General features: G+C 34.7%; 1 protein-coding gene across 1 annotated transcript; it reads left to right on the top strand.

Moving 5' to 3' along the window:
• Nucleotides 1-3,015: 3,015 nt before the first annotated feature.
• Nucleotides 3,016-8,179, top strand: LOC141297592 (myosin light chain 3, skeletal muscle isoform-like). The gene is made up of 7 exons (XM_073828008.1): nt 3,016-3,292; nt 5,035-5,062; nt 5,144-5,296; nt 5,967-6,140; nt 7,137-7,214; nt 7,308-7,349; nt 8,053-8,179. Exons 1-6 carry the CDS (start codon nt 3,050-3,052, stop codon nt 7,334-7,336), a joined length of 705 nt encoding a protein of 234 aa, XP_073684109.1. The 5' UTR covers nt 3,016-3,049; the 3' UTR covers nt 7,337-7,349; nt 8,053-8,179.
• Nucleotides 8,180-25,717: the final 17,538 nt, after the last annotated feature.

The raw sequence follows: 25,717 nt of genomic DNA, 5'->3' as shown, positions 1-25,717 counted from the left end.
ATTTTTGAAGCTGTACCTTCAAGGTGTGTCTAGATAAACACTTATCATTCCAGCTCTAATGACACTGAAGAAATGACAGAAGCCAAACACTCTGAAATACTAGAGCAATGTATGTAGTCTTAATGTTTATGAAACCTTTCATTAAGTACATACCTGCATGTACTCAAGTCATTAGCAATGACTCAATCTGGAGAGGTCTGACAGGGTTATTATTTTTAACTAAAACTGGATCTAAAAATTTGTCCTGCAGGATTTTTTGGTAGACAGCAGAATTCATGGTTCCATTTATCACAGCAAGTCTTCCAGGTCCAGAAGCAGCAAAACAGCCCCAGACCATCACACTACCACCACCATATTTTACTGTTGGTATGATGTTCTTTTTCTGAAATGCTGTGTTTCTTTTACGCCAGATGTTATGGGACACACACCTTCCAAAAAGTTCTCGTCAGAGTATCTTCCCAAAAGTCTTGGGGATCTTTAAGATGTGTTCTGGCAAAACTGAAACAAGTCTTTATGTTCTTTTTGCTCAGCAGTGGTTTTCTTGGAACTCTGCCATGCAGGCCATTTTTGCCCAGTCTCTTTCTTATGGTGGAGTCATGAACACCAGTGTTGTTTTTGACAACCATCTTAGATTTAGTCTTAGTCTTTTGGACTAAAATGCTTATTAGTTTTAGTCACATTTTAGTCACTTCTATATGTGATAGTTTTAGTCAAATTTTAGTCGATGAAAAGTCATAATGGTTTTAGTCTAGTTTTAGTCAAAAAAGGGGGAAAAGTAGTCTTTTAACAAATTAATGTAGGTCAGTAAGTATTTTGCTGTTGGGTAGTGTCACTTATAAGTTGTGAAAATAGCAGATCTATAGTTCAACACAATGTGAGCTTCCGGATCGACTATTTTCACTAATAATTACAATAATGAAGGAATGGTTTTAGACATAAGACATATATTTGAAATAATGTGCAAACTGCCGCCATCATGGTTAATCGTCTGTCTGTCTGAGTGACAACAATGTGACATGTTGAGCAAGTTGTGCGCTGCACGCCAGGTGGTGGGCGTAACCAAACAAGGATAGAATGCTAAAACGGCTTGCCATAGCCTATTAGTATGGCAGAGTATTTAATGCTAAAACGGCTTGCCATAGCGGCAGATACTTCTTAGGTTTTAATTGGCATGCACAATAAGCAGAAATGTCATGCATTTTAAACGTCTGACGGACCACCCACTAACATTTTCGTCTATTCTCGTCTCGCCAACGAAAACTCACACACGTCTCGTCATGCTTTAGTCATCAACGAGCCATTTTTATCTTGTCATCGTCTCGTTATCGTCATGAAAAAAAGTTGCGTCAACGAAATGATTTTGTCATCGTCATCGTTGACGAAAACAACACTGATGAACACTGACCTTAACTGAGGCAAGAGAGGCCTGCAGTTCTGTCATGCGTATACATCACTCATTGTTTTCACAGAGAAATTGTGGGTACAACAGCTAATCAAAATGGCAATTACTTGTGCTTATCCTGATTGTTGCAACCGATTAATAACTAAAAGATTATGACTTTTCACAGACTTCCAACTTTTGAGCCTGATCGACTGAAGTTATGGTTGCTTGCTCTTCGTCACACGCCGGGTGTTGTGAACGCACTCAGGACAGTTGGACATTGCAGTAGATCAGAGGTAAAAAAATGATATAAATACTGTTCAGTTTCTGACACAGACCGATTGTTTTGTGTGCTAAAACCTCAGTGTATCATCATGAGCCGTAGGGTTTAATTTGGTTTTGTCTGTGTATTTTTTTTTTTTTTTTTTTTTTACTCTTAAAGCTGTGGGTTCCATTGACTCCAATTATGTGACTGATAGACTGCAACAGCTTGAGCTAAAAATTATTTTTGTGTTCTACTGAAGAAACAAAGTCACCTACATCTTGGCCCTGGGGGTAAGCAGATTTCATTTTTTGGTGAACTATCCATTTAAAGTGTAATTTCCTCTACAACCAACAATTTTACCCCAATATACATCATTTGAAATGTGATGTAATGTGTAAAATATGTTGGATATGTCAAGAAAATGACAGAAAATTAAGTGATGTATGTATGTTTTTAGATTTGGACATTAAAGTAAAAAGACTGGCAATATAATTTCTTCACAGGGCCAAAAATGCCCATATGTGACCTTGGACCACAAAACCAGTCTTAAGTCGCTGGGGTATGTTTGTAGCAATAGCCAAAAATACATTGCATGGTTCAAAATTTTTGATTTTTCTTTTATGCCAAAAATTATTAGGAAATTAAGTAAAGATCATGTTCCATGAAGATTTTTTGTAAAATTCCTACTGTAAATATATCAAAATGTAATTTTTGATTAGTAAAATGCATTGTTAAGAACTTAATTTGGACAACTTTAAAGGTGATTTTCTCAGTATTTTGATTTTTTTGCACCCTCAGATTTCAGATTTTCAAATAGATGTATCTCAACCAAATATTGTCCTATCCTAACAAACCATACATCAAAAGAAAGCTTATTTATTGAGCTTTCATATGATGTATACATCTCAGTTTTGTCAAATTTAACCTTATGACTGGTTTTGTGGTCCAGGGTCACATATGTTTTGGAAAAGCAGAGCTGGTGTAAAAGAGGTGTTATTGTTTGGGGGTACGGTTAAGCTGCAGCATTTGTGTCTATTAAAAGCACTCATACACTGCTCTCATCCTTACTGCTTTATATGTCAGGATGATGTCAAGCAGCAAACTACAAAGTGTCATATCCATCTACACTTTTAATATTCATATGAGAGATGTGTTTGATGGTAGCAAGAACAGAAAAGGTATGACAATATAAAGTGGGGAGGGGATTTGTATCCTGTGAAATTTAGTGGACCCACTGGAGTCACAGCATTCTTTCCTTTTTTAGAAATGTGAGTAACATTGGGGAGGTGCAGCAAAATTAGAGAGGTAGAGCTGGGTATATAACTTTTAGGGCTCTGATCCATACCAATCAACAGCAGTCAAAGTTTAATTTTTGTCCATTCACTTGTTGCGATTACACCACCATGGCTTCACAAAAAACAGTGTCCAAAAAAGAAGGAAAGTCAAAGGAAGAACCAGCTCCCGGAGCAGCAGAACCAACAACACCAGCACTGGAAAAGGCTGCTTCTGCCCCTACTACAACACCAGAGTCAGCTACTAAACCTCCTGAAAAAGCCAGCCCTGCACCTGGACCAGCCCCAGTGGCAGCAGCCCCAGAACCAGCTTCTCCACCAAATCCAGCTTTTAAATATGATTCTGCTGCTGCAGTAAGTCTCTGTGTTATGTTATGGTATTTCGTTTTGTTGGGCCCACAATAGTGTTTGATGTCTACAGTTGAAGTCAAATGTTTACATACATTGAATATGCAAAATGTTTGACCAACATTTTCTTCTGACCTGAATAGGATATTTCACATAAAAAAACATTTACATATAGTCCACAAGAGAAAATAATAGTTGAATTTATTAAAATGATCCTGTTCAAAAGTTTTCATACACTTAATTCTTAATGCTGTGTTGTTACCTGAATGATCCACAGCTGTGTTTTTGTTTAGTAATAGTTGTTAATGAGTCCCTTGTTTGTCCTGAACAGTTAAATTGCCTGCTGTTCTTCAGAAAAATCCTTCAGGTCCCACACATTCTTTGGTTTTTCAGCATTTTTGTGTATTTTAACCCTTTCCAACAATGACTGTATGACTTTGAGATCCATCTTTTCAGACTGAGGACAACTGAGAGACTCATATGCAATAAGATACAGAAGGTTCAAACACTTATTAATACTTTAGAAGGAAAAATTATGCATTTAATGATGCTTTTAAATGGAATGAGGATGTGTGCATTTTTCTAATTTTGCCTTAATATATTTTTTTCGTTTAGTACTGCCCTCCAGAGGCAAGAAAATACATGTACATGTTCCCTAGTAGACAAAATAACTTAAATTTACCTTGATCTTCAAATTCAAAAAGTTTGAATTTGAAGTCACCCCCCGGCTCTTAATGCATCGTTTTTCTTCTGAAGCATCAGTGAGTGTTTTAACCTTCTATAATAGCTGCTTATGAGTCCCTCAGTTGTCCTCAGTGTGAACAGATGGATCTCAAAATTATACATTCATTGTTTTAAGGGATTCAAAAAAAAAAAAAATGAAATTTCTGTAATCTTTTCTCACCCTCATGTTGTTGCAACCCCATTCATTTTCTGAACACAAATTAAGATATTTTTGATGACATCCAAGCTCTTTCTCTTGGATTTAATCAAAAATATCTTTATTTGTGCTCAGAAGATGAATTACAGGTTTAGAATGGCATGAGGAAGATGACAGAGTTTTCATCTTATTAAATCACTGTTTAAGTTAGTGCCAAATGATCTTTAAAAAGGTGGAATCAATTAAATATCCAGAAGAAAATATCCTTGGAAAAAAGTCTAATAACCAAAATGGTGCAGACACAGCACAAATCCTCATTGCAAATGGAAATATTTAATATTAATGTGTGTATTTAGTTAATCCCATGTTTTCACTGCTGGATCATTTCTAGATAAAACACACATTTTTCTAAGCAGCTGTGTAATAGCCTAGACATTTACTATACAATATACACTGCTTCATGGTCGGATTCCAGTAGATGTTCTTTATATGGATCTACACACACCTGCTACTAAGCTGTGAGGTCATTCCACACACCACTGTATTCATACACTTCCTAAGTTAGACTCCCCAGAGAGATGGATACGGATGATATGATCTCATAAACAGACTGTGTACTTCGAGCAGAGATTATTCATGGTGCCAGGAAAAATGATGGTAGAACAACTGCCAGGCTGGTATTTAACACATGACGCTAACATCTGTGCAGTAGTTCAAGGTAGTAGATGATGAATGATCAAAAATGCAAGAATGTATTTCAAGTGCAAGTTTGTTCTATATGACTATGATTAATGATGAACCTTATATTTTGCTGATGACTATATTGGTGCAAATTTCAACCTAAAAAATTATCTTATTCTGGTTTCAGGGTAATTTCAGTGCTGAACAGCTTGAAGGTAAGGAACAGTCTTAAAAGGTCATCTGATCAACTTAGCTGAAAATGAACTAACTTTTAATGTTATTTCACATTTATACAGAGTTCAAAGAAGCTTTCCTGTTGTTTGCCATGGGGGCTCCCTCAGGGGAGACGAAGATTTCACTAGCTCAGTGTGGAGATGTGATGAGAGCTTTAGGTCAAAACCCAACCAATGCTGAAGTGCTAAATGTTATTGGGAAACCAAAGCCTGAAGGTAGACTCACAATTGGTAAAAAAAAAACAGCATGACTTTCAGTTTGTGTCCCAAACAAAGGAGACACTAAAAATGTAACATGGTTGTGAACTAGTGTCTATAAAATGAGTCAAGCTTTTGCTTTCATGCGTCCCATGGGATGCTTCAGGAGCAAACCAAGGGAAAGACTTAACACATATGTGACAGAGAATACTGAGGTGTTGATTGTCACAAATGTCAAATATGTCAATCGCAGTTCTATTTCTCTGTGACATTTGCAAGTCATTCTCTGAACACTGAGATCCAGTTAATCCTCGTCATAATGGATCACTAAGTCAAAGTGTCATTCCAACCAGAGGAATGTGTTAGGACACCTCAACACAACATAGTACAACCAAAAACAAATGCTCATGGTGACAAAGGACACTATCTGAATATGACTTTTACTTTTAAAATTGTGATATTAAAGCTTAAAGGGATAGTTCACACTCATCCTCATGTTGTTCCAAACCTCTCTGACTATTTCTTCTGTTTAAAGATTATTTTGGGAAAAAGTCTCAGGCCCTGTTCAAATAAGCTCAATAGAAGCCATGTGGATTTTTAATTTTGGGGTGAACTATCCCTCTAAAGAATATTTATGTCAGAAAATTCAAGAATTTACTAATTGCTGTATTTTAATTGTGTCATTCAGAAATGGAATCCATGCTGATCGACTTTGAGACTTTCCTGCCTATGTTTCAACAACTTTCAAAGTCTACTGAAAGGGGCACGTTTGAGGATTTTGTGGAAGGCCTTCGCGTCTTTGACAAGGAAGGCAATGGAACAGTCATGGGGGCTGAACTCCGCCATGTGCTTGCTACTTTGGGTATGGAAATATAGAGGGAAAATGTGCCAAATCCAAAAACACTGTATGTTTGACCATTGTTTCTGGTCAAATGTTAAAGAATTAGTTCATTTCCAAAATAAAAAATTCCTCATAATTCACTCACCCCCATGTCATCCAAGATGTTTGTGTCTTTCTTCCTTCAGTTGAAAAGAAAATTAATGCTTTTGAGGAAAACATTCTAGAATTTTTCTCCATAAAGAGGACGGATTAAAGGTCCAAATTGCAGCTTTAATGGGCTCTACACAAACCCAGTCTTATCTCGTAAAACGAGCAGTCTTTTTTTTAAATAAAGATTTATATACTTTTTAACCACAAATACTTGTCTTGTACTAGCTCAGAAGCTCAGAAAAATGGTTAGTTTTTCATCTGTGTTCTTTGGTTCAAAAAGGTAGGGCAAGGTGAAAAACTCCATCGAATTTTCTCCTCCAACTTCAATATCATCCAACAAAGTTGTTTTACCTTTTTTTTGTAAAGGGCGTTTGACTTTCTTTGCACCTTTGCTTTGTAAACACCGGGTCGGTACTTCTGCCTACGTCACGTGTGACTCTTCCAATGTGACTACTTAATGCATGAAGTTGTGGATGAGCATTTGAGGTTAGAAAGTATATACATTTTTATTATCTTTTAGAAAATTACCAATTGTTTTGCTAGATAAGACCCTTATTCTTTGACTGAGATCATGTAGAGCCCTTTAAAGCTGCATTGAAACTGCAATTTGGACCTTCAACCCGTCATTCCCCATTGACGTCCACTATACGGAGAAAAATCCTGGAACATTTTCCTCAAAAACCTTAATTTCTTTTCAACTGAAGAAAGAAAGACCTGGATGCAGATCTTGGATGACATAGGGGTGAGTAAATTATCAGGACATTTTTTTTCTGGAAGTCAACTAATCCTTTAAGAAGATTGAGACCTTCATCTTTAAAATAAATAAATAAAGTTGATTTTTCATTTTATACATTGGCTAACTTTTAGGTGAGAGATTGTCTGAGGGTGAAGTGGATCAGTTGCTGGCAGGACAGGAGGACACAAATGGTTGTATTAACTATGAAGGTAAGAACAGTTACTCAAGACTTCCCTCTACTGGCAAAATTGATGACATGAAGTTTCTCATTGAAATTAATCTTGATGTTCTTTATATTCAAGCTTTTATAAAACATGTCATGGCTGGCTGAGTGATCTTGTCTGGTAAGTTGATATAAACCAGGGCTTCCCAAACTTTTTTGGCCAGTCAAATGCCTATTAGTGACCCTGGACCACAAAACCAGTTATAAATAGCATGGATATATTTGTAGCAATAGCCAAAAATACATTGTATGGGTCAGAAAAATTTTAGATTTTTCTTTTATGCCAAAAATCATTAGGATATTATAGATCACGTTCCACGAATATATTTTGCAATTAGTATATAAAAGCTTAATTTCTCATTAGTAATATGCATTGCTTAGAACTTCATTTGCACAATTTTAAAGGCAAATTTCTTAATATATATATATATATATATATATATATATATATTTTTTTTTTTTTTTTTTTTTTTTTTTTTGCACCAGATTACACACTTTTTTAGTTGTATCTCAGCCAAATAAAATCCTATTCTAACAAACCATACATCAGCTTTCAGATAAATCTCAATTTGAAAAAAATGACCCTTATGACTGGTTTTGTGATCCAGGTCACATTATTTGTTAGTAACATTAACAAAAATGTAGAAATCATTAAGCTGATTAACTGATTTTGGTTCAGTTCTGATATTAATTATAAACATTTCATTTCACCAGTTCATGAATTCTTCCATGACCATAAACACCTGTTGGAATGTCCTGATATGAAATATAATATGTTTTAATGTTTTACTTTATTTTACATTGTATCTTTTCTGTTGGTCTAGGTACAGTAGCAGCCGCATATGCATGTCAGCAGTGGTTAGCTGAAGGTCATGTGTGAGAGTTCATCAATGAAATATTTTTTTTTTTGTAAAATATTATATAACTGATTAAAATCTATCTGTTCTTCAACTTCCACTTTGAAGCTGTTTTATATTAAGCAAATTATCAGTGCTACACAACGAGGCAAGATGCAAGTCAGGATGCAGTAGTCTGCTGAAAACTTCAACCTGTCTCAAGAGAGAATCAACACAGCTGTCAGCGGATAAAACTTTGGCTTTGGTTGGGATAGTGCACTTGAGTTTGCTCTAATCCTCAAATGTCAGGAACTTCTACCAGGCACATATGATAAACCCAGACCCTTTGTCATTGGACTTCTCTCAAAGGACTTTACTAAGAAAAACCTTGTGCTGTGGTCAAGTGTTACATTCCCTGAAAGGGTGCAACACTGAGCTGTGATAATTTACAACATCTCACACCGAACAAATGGGTTGAGTGTCCATTCAAGTCATTATTGAAAAGACGAGTCAAGTACAAAGTTATTTGTGAGTGTGGGAAAAATGTGATGCCAAATATCAGGTTAATTTATCACACAAGAGCATGTAGGAAATCTACAAGTTTTCCAAACTAGAAGGAAACATTCAAATTATTATTTAGGCCAGACTTAAGTCACAGTTTTAAATGCTGATTTCTGTATGATTGTAAACACAAAAACCTGACTAAAATTTACATGACAACAAAGATACAGATAACTTTACAAACACTGAACATGTGATATTATATAGGAGTAAGTTGTCAATATATTTGACAATGAATAAAACCGCAAAATTGTAAAAGGTAAGAAAAATGCCAAACTATTGTTTTAAAATAGAAAGAAACAACAACAACATAAAACATGTGACAACTGTGGTGGAAAACTGAAAAAGAATTTTAAGGTTTTCTGTTCTTCAGTTTTTTCAATATGACGAAGAGTTCAACATACATGCATATGTACAATATTTATATTTTTCCTTATAAACAGAACACAAAGAAGAACTTTTTACTTATTACTTTTCTGTTCATTTGTATCTCAGCAGCCAGGACATTATGGTACTTTTAATCATATAAATAATCCCTCACAAATACATTCATTTATTCTTATTCTTATAGATTTTTTCCTCTTCTAAAACAATGCTGAATTAGATTATATAAGAATAAATATTACAATTTATCTATTATATAAAGTGTAGTGCATGACCATTTTTTTTGTGTTCGGTTCAGTTACAGAAAAAAAATAGCATGTATGTATTTCATACTGTTCATTTTTATGAACACAATATTTTTAAGGTTTTTCTTGTTCATTAAACAATGGTGTGTCGTCGTTGTTAAAAGTCATTTTTACAGAATAATTATGTATTATGTTATTATGTTTGTTTGTTTTTTAATTGTACATTTAAAAAATATATGTTACATTTTGAAATAAATCAGAATCAGAAAATGGCAGATATTTTCGTCTTGCTAAGGCAAATTATTCAGCATTTATTGTTTCTTAAATATATTTACTTTATTTATTTATTTTTTTACAGCTTGATTGCAAATTATGTAAACAAATAGCTACATACACATAGCCTACAGAAAATCTTAACACATCAAGGTTTCTCGCATTATTGCAAATTAAACTTTAAGCGATTTGGCCTATTTCCCTCTTTAGAATCCGTATATAGTTTTTGATAAATAGAAAATATCGTATAATTCATTTTCATGTTTTAACAACGTTTCAGTATCACATTAAAATAAACTCCTTGGTGATGCAAGACAGTGCTCCGCATCAGTGTCATGATCATCATGTCGGTGTTTAGGCTACTTTGTAATTATGACTGACAGAGTGTACTATCATCATTTAATTATTTTTATAGGCAGCTGTGTTTTTATTAACGAGCATAACTGAATATAGCCTATATCGTGTTATTTCCCTGGTAATAAAACATTAGAAAACCTGCAGACAATGTGAAAACGTAAGAAAAACAAAGAAAGAAAGAACTGAAAGAACTACAATTCTATGAATGAATAAATATTAATCATTCCTGTACTCTTGCTACAGGTCAAACGCTATTTTCTTTACATTGCAGAGTGATTAAAAAGGTTGTAGCCTACCCGTAAGTGAGGTAGGCAAAGGATTTAAAATCAATCAATAGCCTAAAATGTATAGACGACATTGAAACTGTTAAGTAAAGTATAACTAACCTTCAATATGCATGCTGCAGCAAGAGCTCCATCCACCACAACATCGGATTAAATAAACCGCTATTATCTTCTCCTTCAAACTTTCGATGCTGTCATGGAAAATGCACTAAATGTCCACGAAGAATTAGTGACAGACGGTGCTGTTAGTAATTTATACACTTTAAACTTTTTTATTTTAGTCCATCGAGGAGACAGTGATGTAAAAGTGTCGTCTTTAAATAAATTTGCTCTAATCTCTCTCTCTCCCAAGTTCACTCATTTGCTTAATGTAGGCTACATGCCTATCCACTAGTATGATTCCTATTTAACCTCAATTTTACACAAAATTGCGTAGGCCTATATTTAGAGGGTTGCTAAATTTTTTATTTGCTCTTGCATTATATTTTTAAGCTAAAACTTACTTTGACAATACTAATTTACGGTCTGCCAGTCTCTCACATTTCCCGCAAACCATTTTAAATCATTTTAAAATAACCAAAGTAGCCTGAAATGTAAAAAAAGCACACTTATAAACAGTTTACAATAAATAGTCTACAGTAATCTAATATTGTAATTGTAAATTCAAGTAATCGCTCATTTATTTATTTTATTGAAAATGGGTTACATAAAAAGGTTATAATAATTTTAAAATATAGATAATTGATTAAAATATAACCGGCATGCATTGCATCAAGGCAATTCGCCGATTGGTCTGCGTAGCACATAAACAGGATCTATGGTCGTCCTGCACAAGTTTGGCCTTGTTGATTAGGTTATGTTAGAGGGTCACAAGGCTTGATTTTTTTTTTCTCCTAAACTTGATCTGGGTTTATGGCATGCCATTGATAGACACGGCCCTGCAATGTCGTGGAACGTGAGATTTAAGATGGTAATGATAGCGTTGTTGATAAATTGGGAGTTTGTAGTATTGGCATTAGCCCATCTTATTGAAAATGACGCAAAAGTTGACACAAATCTGCCCAGCGAGTCGCTCAAAGCGCAGCAGTCTCCCACAGACTCGGAGAGGTTGTATTTGAGAACCACCGATGGTCGTAAAGATGATTGTGAACTGTATCTAAACGCTTCAAGGTCTTCAATTGATCCCGCAGCAGAAAACTCCACGGGCGAATCCACTCTCAAGTGCTATGCATGTGCGGACCACGGTTGGGATGAAAAATGGGGGAATACGGGCCAAAGTAGACCGGACCCCCCACAGAATGACGAATTTGAAGACCTTCCCCGAGGACAAGTGACCTGGAGATACTTAAGAAGTTGAGCTGCTTCTAATTGCCGAGTACGTAAGTCAACTTAAAATGATCTTTTTCTGATGTTCCAATTCGCTTTTTCGTCCATCAAGGACATCAACAAAATTTGGATGGAGTCGTGATGTCTGACGTCTATCAGCCAGCGTTTCACTGTGGCAGTGAAGTCCTTTGGATCAAGTTTGCCATGACACGCCACTCAAATCCACGCCTGATTGTCCGTAAGTACTTGCAAAATGTTTATTTGAAGTTATTAATAGCCGAAAGGAACAGATTCATTCGACACGAATACATAATTGTAACAAAGTATATATATATTTAATTTATTATATTATGTTTTTACATGTTTTTTTTTTTTTTTTTTTTTTACTTTTTTCTAACATTTAACAGTTAAATAGTAAGTTTTTGCACGCGTAATTAATCACCTCAACGAATATGATTAACAAAATAGACAGCGTTTTTCGTTTTCATAAATTAGAAATAGGCTTAACAATTAAGACATTAAAATATATTGTGTAGTATTAGATAAAATAGCATATTAAAAAATGTAGCCTAATATCTATGCTAAATTCCTATGTTAACTCCCTAAAACTGAAACCATTGTATAGTCCGATTTTGTGTGTGGTGTTTGATTTTTGGTCAACCGGTAAGTGTAATAATTAGAATGCATTTACAGATGGATCAAAATTAAGTATGACTATAGCTGCTGTGTTTTGTTTTTTTTAAACTCGCATCATTTATTTATTAAACAGCTGGTTCTTTTAGTTTAAACAAATTTAAGGTTGAATTAGATAAAATTAAATAGCATGACAAAAATCTCGGTTACTATTTTAAGAGGTCTTAATTTTGGCACAAACAGTAATTGCGATACGGCTGTATGTGATTATTAAACACTAAAGCAATAAAATAGAGAGCGCTGCAGTCTCGCCGTCAAAACGCGTTTTACAGTCTTTTATACAACTCTTGGATGATAATGCTTCCTATTGGTATTTTGGTTACACAATGAACTGCATATGGAATTTAATTAATTGTAGACTTTTATTGCCTTTTGTAATTGCAATATTTATTAGTGTTGCAAAGCCATTAATGTTTTTAAATTTTACTTTAACCACAGCGGCCATCTTTGTGTCATAGCCTACAGCAAATATTGGTATAGCCTTATGTATAATGCATTATACAGCTTTATTAAAGGGCATGATGCATTATAATTAATTATAATGTGTGGTTTTGTCCTAAATAATTATAATCAAATTTAAAATGCAATGTGTAGCAATGAATTTAAAAGTGTTATAATGTGTTAATTCTGGTTACAATTATTCATGAGATTCTACAGTGCATTATAAGGTGCAATACAAGGCATAATTAATGCATTAAAACTACTTTTATAATGTGTTATACATAAAGGCTTTAAAGTCATATTTTGTTATATGGATGTTTATGGAAACAGTCTTGGCCACTGAAAAAAATGATATATATATATATATATATATATATATATATAAATAAATGAATGAATGTGTAATCTTACAGTTTTGTTTTGAATTATGAATTTAAGTTATATTTGCAGAGACAAAATGGGCTGATTCACACTCACAAAAACGGTGCAGATGCATCAAAAAAAGACATGGGCCATCAATGCTGCTGAGGATTCATTTCAAAAACTGCTATGCTCAAAACTGGGTAAAATGTTTTTTGTTTTTTTTGTGTGTTTGTTTTTTAGCACTGTTGTAGATGTTATATTACATACTTTTATCATTTGTCTCTTGACTGAGTGGTTTGTTTAATTTTCTGTTTATTTCTATACCAGACATTTTAATTCAATTATATAGATCTTTCCCATTTAATTTCTGCATGTAGATTTAATCTTAATATAGCTAATATTAACATTAAAACGGGCATTTCAACAGGTAACCTGAAGTTAATCACTAAAATCATTGATTGCTAACAAGTGTGAAACTGATTTAGTTCTATTAATGTCATGAACTGCCTTTTTTAAAAATTATTTGATAATGTTTCCTGAGGTGCACTTATGTTAGGATGACATTTTCTACCCTGATTTTAGCCTTCTGATTTGAACATTCCGTTGGAAGGCAAAAGATTCTTGATCTCTGTGTTTGTCCACACTTACACACACACACACACACACACACACACACACACACACACACACACACACACACACACACAGAGACAGTGTGGATATTTATTTTCTGAATGTCCAATTGTGCTAATGTCTTTTTGTGTGTTGTCTGCCCCTAAAACAAAACTGAAACTGTTTAATTCCTCAGACTCAAGGGAGAAAGATGTACTTCTCTGTACGGGTTCTTTACTTTGATCGCCTTTTAATGAGGAATTTCTCTGGCACTGCGACCTGTCATGCTGCACTCCTGCCACATGATGTATCTTCTACAGGAGGATCACCCGAAGTTATCTGTGGAAACCCTTATGTGATTGTAAAATTGCCAGCCAAAAAGATTAAAGATGTTAAAGTTTTGGGTGAGTACTTGTTATACCAATAGTTTCACCAATAATTACCAATAGTTACATACACCAATAGTTGTATTTATACCATGGTCTGTCTGAGAACTTGATTCTTATTGGCTGGAAGGTATGCATTGAAAACATTTAATGCACAGATGTTTCACAATTGGTTTAATTACTGTTCAATATTAATGCACTGCTTTCATTGATGCACATACACACACAGAGATTGAAAACCGAGCATGATTTTGTAGTCATAGATGAACATGCTTTGTATGAATTATTATACAGTACAAAAACATTTTATTTCTGAGAAACTAAATGTTAAGCATGTTATAAACCTCTACATTTGAGCAGATATTTGCAAACAGTATTTCACAGGCTCTAACATTTGTCATGTCACACTATAAACACTCATGCCTGTCTTCAAATAAACTTAGTTTTATATTGTTCTAATTTATAGCTTAAAGGTTGTATCGGCGATTTCTAGCCTAAAACATAGTGTCAATTTCAGCTGACCTTTCTTCACGATCCGCTCGCTGCCTGCCCCATAAATTGTCTGTGAAAAAAACGCGTCTCTCTGGTCAGCCTAGGGTCCGAGATATGCCAAAAAAACAATCGGCACTACCAACCTTTCCACAGATAAACAAACAGTGTTCCAACCAATCAGCGTCAGGGGTTTGGTGTTGTGGACTTTCCTACTGGTGCTGGGATGTGAGGGAGGCGGAGCGAAAGTCCACAACACCAAACCCCTGATTGGTTGGAACACTGTTTGTTTATGTGTGGAAAGGTTGGTAGTGCCGATTGTTTTTTTGGCATATCTCGGACCCTAGGCTGACCAGAGAGACGCGTTTTTTTTCACAGACAATTTATGGGGCAGGCAGCGAGCGGATCGTGATGAAAGGTCAGCTGAATTTGACACTTCATGTTTCAGGCTAGAAATCGCTGATACAACCTTTAAGACTTTCTTGCGTTGTAAGAGAGACTAATAGGCTACTATGTGTCAAAATGCTTGATTTATTGCCCCTCATAAAAATTCCACATATTATGATGGCTTACACAAACCTTTTACAAATAAAAACGTTTAGCATCACATGGGTATCTTTACATGATTATGGGAAGCAGTATGATTGAGCAATGATGTAACTTGTTTTGAACAGATTTTAACAAATCAAACCTAAAACCATGATGCTCTAAAGCAGAGATCGCCAAACTTGAGCACAGAGTTTAGCTCCAACTTGCCTCAACACACCTGGCTGGAAGTTTCAAGTATACCTATTAAGACCTTGATTAGCTATTTCAGGTGTGTTTGATTGGGACTGGAGCTAAACTCTGTAGGACACCGGCTCTCCAGGACCGAGTGTGGTGACCCCTGCTCTAAAGCATGGGTTAGCAAGATGCTTACAGAGATTTTTCTTTATGAATTAGACTTAAATTAGACAGATTTTAGTTTTCATAAGTTTGTTTGCAACAAAAGTATGTCTTAAACAAGACGCTAAAAATGTCTCTCAGAATCTTTACAACAGATTAGACTTTTCTTTCTTTCTTTCTTTAAAAATTTAATTATTAGCCAGGTTCTTTATTTCTGCACTAATGTTTTATGTAAATGCTAATAACTGTCTTTATGGTTTTATTTAACAAAGATTTGGACAAATGATTTAAAGAGATAATAATCTTATCACACCCCAAGCTGATGTCTGATGGTTTGTGGTGACATATCTTACTGATACAGATGTGTTATGTTTCTATAGTTATAAAGCTTATAGTTTGTAGTAAAATCACATCTTTAACCTGAAACATTTCTTTCAAACGCTCTCATGCATGTACACACCTTTCACAGACACCCACAAACGGCCAACAAAATCCTTAAGTTTGTTTTATCATTTCCGAGACCCTGATAGAAATATTTTACACAGTGTTAGGAAGCTTACTTTGGAGATGTAGTAGGTTATAGATTACAAGTTACCCTATTTTAAATCTAATAAGTAGTGTAACTATTTCAATTACTAAAAAAAAAAAAAAAAAAAAGTAATTGAGCCGATTACATTTGATTTGCTTTTTTTTTTTTTTTTTTTTTTTTTTTAAGTATGTAATGTTTTGAAACCAGGCAGGGTTAACAGGTCTCAAGGATTTTCACTTGAATTGCGATTATAATATTTTAGTTTTATAGCACATCCACCACTAAATCAGACAATACACATTAAAACCATAACATGGTTTAGTAGCTGTGATACTGTTTTGAAATCAAATCTATGCATAGCTGTGACAGGAAACATTGGCATCTAACAACAGGTTGTAAAAATGGTTAAACTTATAAAATAAATAAATATACATCAACCCAAATAGGAAATAAAACGGTGACGAATAAGTGCATGTTCTAAACTCCTGAAACATCGGTGTCTCATTTTAAACCAGTCAATGCAATTTATGCGAGATATCCATCTATGGAATCGTTTACATTTTCATAAGTAACTAATTTAATTTTTCCCAGTATTTTGTAATTAAGTTAACGTTACATTAAACGTTAAAAATGTGATCAGTATCACTTAACGCTGGTTTGACAAACAAGGGTATGCTCATAAAACCAACCTGACTGAATTTGAAGCATCCTAACAGCAAGTACAACCATTGCAAAAAACATTGCACTAAGATAGAGCTATGAATGAGTGATTGACCAACTTATAAAATGTTAAACCTATTATTACAAGTTCCTGATTACCTAGTTTTATGATGAAACTTAAATTTAGGCATGAGCTAACAATCGGTAAAATTAGCTGGTCACGCTCAACATACAGGTAGGTCTAGAACTCAAACATACCCCTTTGAATCATGAAGCACCCTGTCTAACACAACACACATTCTCCAGAATGGGGGACGATGATGGGTTCATAATTTCATGACGAAGACTCGTTGGATATTCAGTCAGCAGGGCCTTATTCACTTTTTCTTAAAGACAATTATTTGATTTCAAGAGCACACAACTAAAACCTAATGCCATTTCACAAGGTAGCACAACGGTTGCTCCATTACAACATACACCAAGTCTGTTTTAGTATATGTATATTGTATTACTCTTGAATATATTTGTTTAGTCTAAATATGTTTAATTTTAAAAAATTTTTTTACAAAGATGTTAACTGAACACGTGTAACTAATACTTCATTCAAACGCTGTAGATTTTCAGGTCAGGGAACTACAATACCCAGCATACACCTCAGACTTCAAACATGGGGATCCATATCCCAAAATACAGATACCTTAATCAGATACCTTAATTAAAATTACTCACATTTCCACACTTTTTGTGAAGTATACGCTCATTTCGTGTTATAAACCCCCTTTTTGTGATCGTGTTAGTGATGCAAAGTCTAATTCATTTCTGCAAAATGATCCATTTGGACAGTTTGACTCAATGAGCCGGATCAAAGAACCGATTTATCAGCTCCTTCTCGCAGTGATGCCACCACACATTTATTTTCTAACAACTCAGGGTCATTTTATATGAGTGAAACATTTAAATAAAGTTAACTGTGTGAATGCATATAGTCTTTTATTCCTTGAAGTTAATGTCTGCGGCTGCAGTTTCATGCACAGATCCTTCATTGTTTGTTTAGCTTAAATATTAGCTTTTAGTCAGTTTCGAAAGTGTCAGGCATGAAATTTGTATTTTTAAATTACGGTAGTGTTAAAGGTTTAGGGCAGGTGTATGTACAGTAAGCGGTGAAAACGTAAATGTGACATGTGAGCATTACTCAAACACCTCACCACGTCAGCTTTTAATAAAATATTCCACAGATTGTTGCTAAAACAATACTCGTTATTTGTTCTCTTGAGTAAAGTAAGACAACCTTTTTATTTATACATTTATACACTGTAGTAAAGAAAATTATCAAACTGCCATTACAAATATGTACAAATAGACCAGAATGTTTTGAAATGTTTATGAGATTGCTAGTGTTCATCAGGATCAGACTAATTGGATTGTTGTTGTTTTGATCGACAAGATGTTGCAGTAGCTCTGTAGTCCATGCTGTCAAACCTACTGTAGGTTCACAGCTCCGGATAAGTTAGTTTGCTCACGATTACTGCACCGTTTATGAGGACAGTCGTTGTTTGTTTTACCAATCGGGCCCACCATCAACCCTGTTGTAAGGGTTGTTCGGGTTATACCGAATACACAATGACTTAAGTCATATCCACAATAAAACACTGACTGTGAAATTGGCCTAACTTGACTGAAACAGCTAGTCTATTGTTGAGAAAATGGTGTTTAACATGGGTTCGTCGCTCTGCTCGAAATAGATTCGTTGTGCAACATCCGAAAGGGTTGTCCTCAGGAATAGGCCAGGCATCATCATACTCAGAGTCAGACTCATCGCTGCTTTGAGACAAAACGTTTCTTTCAGATTCCTCCTGCTTTTTATTTACCCGAATGAGATTAATTACTTGCATATGATCATGATGTGTTTTGTTCCAACAGGCAGATAGGCGTATGTATTCTGGCCACGTTGCCGCATGGTACCTCATACCTACTGTGACAGCATCCCACTGATAAATGTACCTGATTTTTCCACCAAAATTAATTTCTGTCCATATTTGATTGTAGAAGTATGTCCAGTCTATGGCGGTCAAAAGCAGGTAGCTACATTCAGATGTAGGTTCGATTAAATTTAGGTGTACGTTCATCGTAATAATCCAAAACATAGTTTCACAGTCTGCAATGTCTCGTCAAACACAAATCTCCCCACACGACCATCAGACAATGTGAAATCTTGTTTCACGAAATCATCTTCACTGAGAATCTTTGTCAGACCATGTATTTCCTGGTGGATGTCCATTTCAACAATTTCCTGCCGTTACAGACACAGCTCTTGTTTTAGGAGTGTTTGGAGCACCGGAAGCCATTGTAACAATGTAGAAATGTCTCGTGTGTAAAACTGAGTGTCTCTAAACCTTATTTAAATACCAAATTCTGAATGTAGGTTGGGGGTGTGTCAAAAACAAAGGACGTAACGCCTTCGACAGTTATAAAACGTGTACAGCAAGATTATCTCAATTATCACGGTTTTTGCAAACTATGCATAGCTTGTACAATTTTTATTTTATTTTAATTTAACGATTTGAATAAAATCAATGATTTGAATACAAAGAAAACGATTAGTAGGAATAGAACGTACGCGTGTAGAAGGAAATCATCATTAAGAAACGATCGTGTGTCTTGTAGTCGAAATAAACAAGGATAGTATTGATAATATAACTTGTCTCGAGGTGAAGATGGTCGATTGAAACGGTATTTGACTAAATCAATCAATATTGACATATGAACAAAGAGCTCGTTAACACGACAACAAAAACTAGGAAACAAGGCGTAAGGGCTAACAATTACAGCTGGACAAATTTCAACCAGAAAGAGCGAACCAAGTCATTGAAACCGGAAAAATTTAAGTTTCAAAGTGTAACTCTGAAAAACCATTGCGGTTTATATCTCACAACGGTATGACGAGGCCTAGTGCGTCAAGTCAAGATGTCTCAATTTTAGGTGTACTTTGTACTTCGCAGGGATCAGTCTGATGTGTTGTTGGGGTGTATTGTACTTATTGTCATTATGAATATTTGTACGCTTATTTCAAAGTTTTGATGAACACGGTTACATAATTTGTTTTAGCGACATTCGGTGGAATATTTTATTAAAAGCTGACGTGGTGAGGTGTTTGAGTACTGCTCACATCTGTCACATTTACTGCCACATTTACGTTTTCACCGCTTACATACACCTGCCCTAAACCTTTAACACTACCGTAATTATTCAAAAATACAAATACATTTCATGCCTGACACTTTCGAAACTAACTAAGAGCTAATATTTAAGCTAAACAAACAATGAAGGATCTGTGCATGAAACTGCGGCCGCAGACATTAACTTCAAGGAATAAAAGACAATATGCATTCACACAGTTAACTTTATTTAAATGTTTCACTCATATAAAATGACCCTGAGTTGTTAGAAAATAAATGTGTGGTGGCATCACTGCGAGAAGGAGCCGATAAATCGGTACTTTGATCCGGCTCATTGAGTCGAACAGTCCAAATGGATCATTTTGCAGAAATGAATTAGACTCTGCATCACTAACACAGATCACAAAAAGGGGGTTTATAACAACACGGAATGAGCGTATACTTCACAAGAGGTGTGGAAATGTGAGTCATTTTAATTAAGGTATCTGATTGTCTATAATCAGAAGTCCAACGGTTTAGAGCGGTGCCATGTATGAGTATTTTGGGATATGGATCCCCATGTTTGGTGTATGCTGGGTATTTTAGTTCCCTGACCTGAAAATCTACAGCGTTTGAATGAAGTATTGGTTACATGTTCAGTTTAACATCTTTGTAAAAAAAAAAAAAAAAAAAAAAAACTGAAAACAAAAAAAGAATTGAAACATATTTAGACTAAACAAATATATTCAAGAGTAATACAATATACATATACTAAAACAGACTTGATGTGTATGTTGTAATGGAGCAACCGTTGTTGTGCTACCTTGTGAAATAGCATTAGGTTTTAGTTGTGTGCTCTTGAAATCAAATAATTGTCTTTATCTTAAGAAAAAGTGAATAAGGCCCTGCTGACTGAATATCCAACGAGTCTTCGTCATGAAATTATGAACCCATCATCGTCCCCCATTCTGGAGAATGTGTGTTGTGTTAGACAGGGTGCTTCATGATTCAAAGGGGTATGTTTGAGTTCTAGACCTACCTGTATGTTGAGCGTGACCAGCTAATTTTACCGATTGTTAGCTCATGCCTAAATTTAAGTTTCATCATAAAACTAGGTAATCAGGAACTTGTAATAATAGGTTTAACATTTTATAAGTTGGTCAATCACTCATTCATAGCTTTATCTCAGTGCAATGTTTTCTGCAATGGTTGTACTTGCTGTTAGGATGCTTCAAATTCAGTCAGGTTGGTTTTATGAGCATACCCTTGTTTGTCAAACTAGCGTTAAGTGATACTGATCCCATTTTTAACGTTTAATGTAATTGTAACTTAATTACAAAATACTGGGAAAAATTAAATTACAGTTACTGAATGTTACAGTTATGAAAATGTTAACGATTACAAAGATGGATATCTCGCATAAATTGCATTGACTGGCATTGATGTTTCAGGAGTTTAGAACATGCACTTATTCGTCACAGTTTTATTTCCTATTTGGGTTGATGTATATTTATTTATTTTGTAAGTTTAACTGTTTTTCCAACCTGTTGTTAGATGCCAATGTGTCCTGTCACAGCTATGCATAGATTTGATTTCAAAACAGTATCATAGCTATTAAACTATCTTGTTATGGTTTTAATGTGTATTTAAAGCTCAGAACAATCTCAAAGTAAGTCTGATTTAGTGGTGGAGGTGCTATAAAACTAAAATATTATAGTTGCAATTCAAGTGAAAATCCTTAAGACCTGTTAACCCTGCCTGGTTTCAAAACATTAATAGTTGAAGACATTACATACTTAGAAATGCGGCCAAAAAAAAAAAAAAAGTTGACAATCAAATGTAATCTCTTTTTATTTTTATTTTTTTTATTTATTTTTAGTAATTGAAATAGTTACACTACTTATTAGATTTAAAATTGGGTAACTTGTAATCTATAACCTACTACACTTCCAAAGTAAGCTTCCTAACACCGTGTAAAATATTTCTATCAGGGTCTCGGAAATGATAAAACAAACTTAAGGATGTTGTTGGCCATTTGTGGGTGTCTGTGAAAGGTGTGTACATGCACGAGAGAGTTTGAAAGAAAAATGTTTCAGGTTAAAGATGTAATTTTACTACAAACTATAAGCTTTATAACTATAGAAACATAACACATCTTAACACATCTGTATCAGTAAGATATTAATGTCACAAACCATCAGACACATCAGCTTGGAGTGTGATAAGATGGACCTATCGAAAATTGATTATTTCTTTAAATCATTTGTCTAAATCTTTGTAAAATAAAACTATAAAGGTAGTTATTAGCATTTACATAACATTATAGTGTAGAAATAAATAAAATACAATTTTTTTTTTTAAAGAAAAGTCTAATCTGTTGTAAAGATTGTGTGAGACATTTTTAGCACCTTGTTTAAGACATACTTTTGTTGCAAACAAACTTATGACAACTAAATCTCAGTCTAAACAGAAGGGTTTTTACAACCTAGGTTGATCTGATGAGAATGCATCAGCGATCGTAGACTGCGCTCACCAACCTCTCTGGTTTATTGGGCTGCATGTGTGACTCAAGATTTACGTTCATATAAGTTTAGACTATTATATACATACGCGTGTATTTGTTTTAACTACCAGACCGCAAGTCTTACGGGAATAAAATTTCGGAATCCACTCTTGCATTTATTGTGCAACGTGGATCAAAAACATTTGCTTACATTAAGATATTTTAATGTACGTGCATGCATACGTTTCAACTGATGTAACAGACCGTGAGTTCTAAGATTGTCAAAAAATGAAAAGATAGATTTAAGGAGTAGCTGTGATTAACTAAATAAAATAAGTAAATTATTTTCCTGCTGCTTAGGAGACGTTTGTTTAAAAGGAATCTGAGATGCGCTTTAAAATGAAGAAAAAACTCAACTTTAAAGTTAAACGGGAATGCTTTCATCAATTATGAAATGTTGTCGATTTATTCAAATAAGAAGTCTTCAGTTTTAAAAGTATTACTTTAATTCTTTTACCGTACATTTAAATCTTTGCGCCGGTCTCTGCTTACGGCTTGTGTTAGGGGGCTGGTAGTGGGTGGGGTTTGAATGCAGCGCGCGCAAGTTCATTCTGAGTCAGACAGCCAAGGAGAAATGATGTACAGTATTATCACTAAACAGTGTAAGGTGTTTGATTCTTTTAATTTTATTAACTTTGTAACAAAACAAACTTTTTAAATTGTAATGGTAGACTACAACAGATTTTGACGAGTAGGCCTATCTTAGAGATGTGCTGATCTTTCCTTTTTCTTTTATTTTAAGTCTTGTATCAGTTTAAACTTTTAAATGTTTTTAGAATTGTAATAGTAGACTACAACAGATTTTGTCAAGTATCTTATGCTGTTGCTTAATGATTGCATCTGATATTTTTTAGTTTTTAGATCAGTGTGAGATGCACCGGCCTTTCCTTTATCTTGTATCAGTAAAAACTCTACCTTTTTTACATTGTAATGCTATAGACTACAACATAAAAAAAAAACCTGTTTTACTTTAACTCCTGTATCAGTAACACAACTATTTAAACTTTTAAACGTTTTTAAAGTTGTACTGCTTTAGACTACAACATAGATTTTGTGTTTTACTTTAACTCATGTATCAGTATCAAATCTCTACCTTTTTTAAAAATTGTAATGCTACAAGATTAATAACTATCCTAACTACTATCCTAACTATCCTAAGTTTTGTTTTACATAGATGTGTCTGATAAATTTGTTATATATTTTACAGCTTTTTTTCTTAAATAATTTAGCAATACATACATGTTCGTCTTGACTTTGTTTTCATCGTTTTTCTGGAAAGTACACAAGACAACTTCAATAAAAACTACCCCTAAAGCCCAGTTTTACCAATCATATACACTGTTTCACATTTTAAAGTTAAAAGCACATAGTTTTGAACAGTTTTCTATGTCCCTGTTTTAAATACACATTCCAAAAACAATAGGAAAACAGCCATAAATTCCTTTGAATTGGTGGGATGGATAAACAAATGTACAAATATCCGGTGCGGGAGGGGTAGAGGGTGTCCAAAAACAATTTGGTTGGAATTTTTATGAGGGGCAATAAATCAAGCATTTTGACACACAGTAGCCTATTAGTCTATGTTGTACAACATTTAGATGCAATGAAAGGATACACGCTGATCACACTTAAGTCTCGAATAATAGGGTATCTACCGATTTCACACTTTATCAGAGAATGTGTCTTTAAGACTTCATTTAAAAGCAGACACTTATGTATATTCTCATGTATATGTCAAGTATTCGCTAAGTTTGGGTTCATTTTAGTGACTCGTTTCAGAAAGATTTTTGCGGAGACTGATACGGCTGAAAGGGCATCCAGTTTAATTTCTTTATTTTACAAAAGTACAATGTTTTGATGTTGAGTGTACACAAATAAAAGTACACCCTTTACAGATTCAAATTATGTATTACACATGTGTACAATCAAAAATTGAGCATTTTAAGTTTGTTATAAGGAAAAAATGCAAGTGTTCTTGCCCTTGCCGACCCAAGGTTAACAGTTTTAACTTGCCAGTGCTGGCAGATGACCATGGTATAAGCGGGGTAATGCACAGCTAGCTGTCCTCTTTGCATTAGGTGGTTCTTTGCCCCCACATTGTGCATTAAATTCATTGGGCGTCATTCACGAACCTTGTGTAAATGTATAAGTAAATTCTAAATTTGCCGAAAACGCTCTTACAGATTGCATGCTCATTCACAATTAGCATAATCTCCGCCTATGTATTACAGCTACCCAAATTCTATTCTGCCCTACATTCTTAGGTTTGGCTCTAGTATATTGCATATGCAAAAAAGACTAATAGGCTATATACCGAACAATAAATATTCAATAAAGTGTGTCCACCAAAGAGGTTTTAGGCAGCTGAAAAAAATGTCAGGTGCTCTTAAGATGACCAGCTGGTGGTGCTTAAACGCTTTGGTGGCACAGATTTACACGATTTACACATTCATTCTCCTTGTGTTTCATGAATGAGGTCCAATAAATGCACAGCTAGCCATGCATTTACTGTTACATAACATTGTCTACATTTGTATGTAATTTTTGTCCATGAATCAAAATTTACATAATGCCTAGAACAGATCTTAACTGAAAAATGTTTTAAAAAAACATTTGCAACCTGTAAAAGATGCTGCTTATCTACTTCAAGGAATGTCCAGGCAATTGTCTCATCCAGTACTTTGGAAAAGTCACCATACTGTGTTTGTCAAATTAAAACACTCAACAATCAAGGTATGACCCTGCATTACTGTCTAATTGAACTTTGCAACAGTTTAAGATTTTGTTGTCTCTACTTAGATTTTTGCAATATATTGATTTTGCCACCTCTCTAAAGGATGGTGTTATCCAGCTGGAATATCTTGATGTGACTGGGAAATCACAGACAATCACAGTGTCCTGTGTTCAGCACACATTTAAAAAGGCCATCAGAAAACGAAGACAAGACCCATTAGATTTTATTTGGGAAGATGATACAATGCCGACAGTTCCCTTTAAACCAGAGTTGGCAACAATCACTGCCCCCTTACAGACCGCCATCCCCAACAGGATTTCTGCTCCTTTAGAGTCTAGTGCTCCTAATATTGTTGCTAATGTACCATTTGACATTCCACTTGATGCAATGGTAGATGAGGGTATAGATTTTGATTTTGGTCATTTTGGTTTGTGGGAAGACAAAATCAACCCCACACTTTCCTATGAGCGACTTGAGCAAACTCTTAATACAGGTCCAACAGCTGCAATACCACCTAGCACAGAAAGACAATCAAGCAGTATCACCACAGCTGCAACTACTTATGAGGTTGATGTAGCGCTTGGGACAGATTTTGATATATGTGACTCAGATGTCATTCCCACTGTTCAATTTGGGGAATTTGAAGAAAACCCTGAAATGACCCAAAGGACACTTCAATCAACCATGCCTACATATCCAGACCCCACTGCAAG

This window comes from Garra rufa, chromosome 22 (genome assembly GCF_049309525.1).
Source record: "Garra rufa chromosome 22, GarRuf1.0, whole genome shotgun sequence".
Lineage (NCBI taxonomy): Eukaryota > Metazoa > Chordata > Actinopteri > Cypriniformes > Cyprinidae > Garra > Garra rufa.
The sequence above is the reverse complement of the archived record's forward strand: the minus strand, read 5'-3'. Positions and strand labels throughout refer to the sequence as shown.

Excerpts from the sequence above, each read along its gene's own strand:
- LOC141297592 (XM_073828008.1), top strand. The coding sequence starts at position 3,050 with ATGGCTTCACAAAAAACAGTGTCCAAAAAAGAAGGAAAGTCAAAGGAA. Across the intron at positions 5,297-5,966 it reads TGGGAAACCAAAGCCTGAAG|AAATGGAATCCATGCTGATC; the intron begins GTAGACTCACAA and ends TGTGTCATTCAG. Across the intron at positions 6,141-7,136 it reads CCATGTGCTTGCTACTTTGG|GTGAGAGATTGTCTGAGGGT; the intron begins GTATGGAAATAT and ends GCTAACTTTTAG.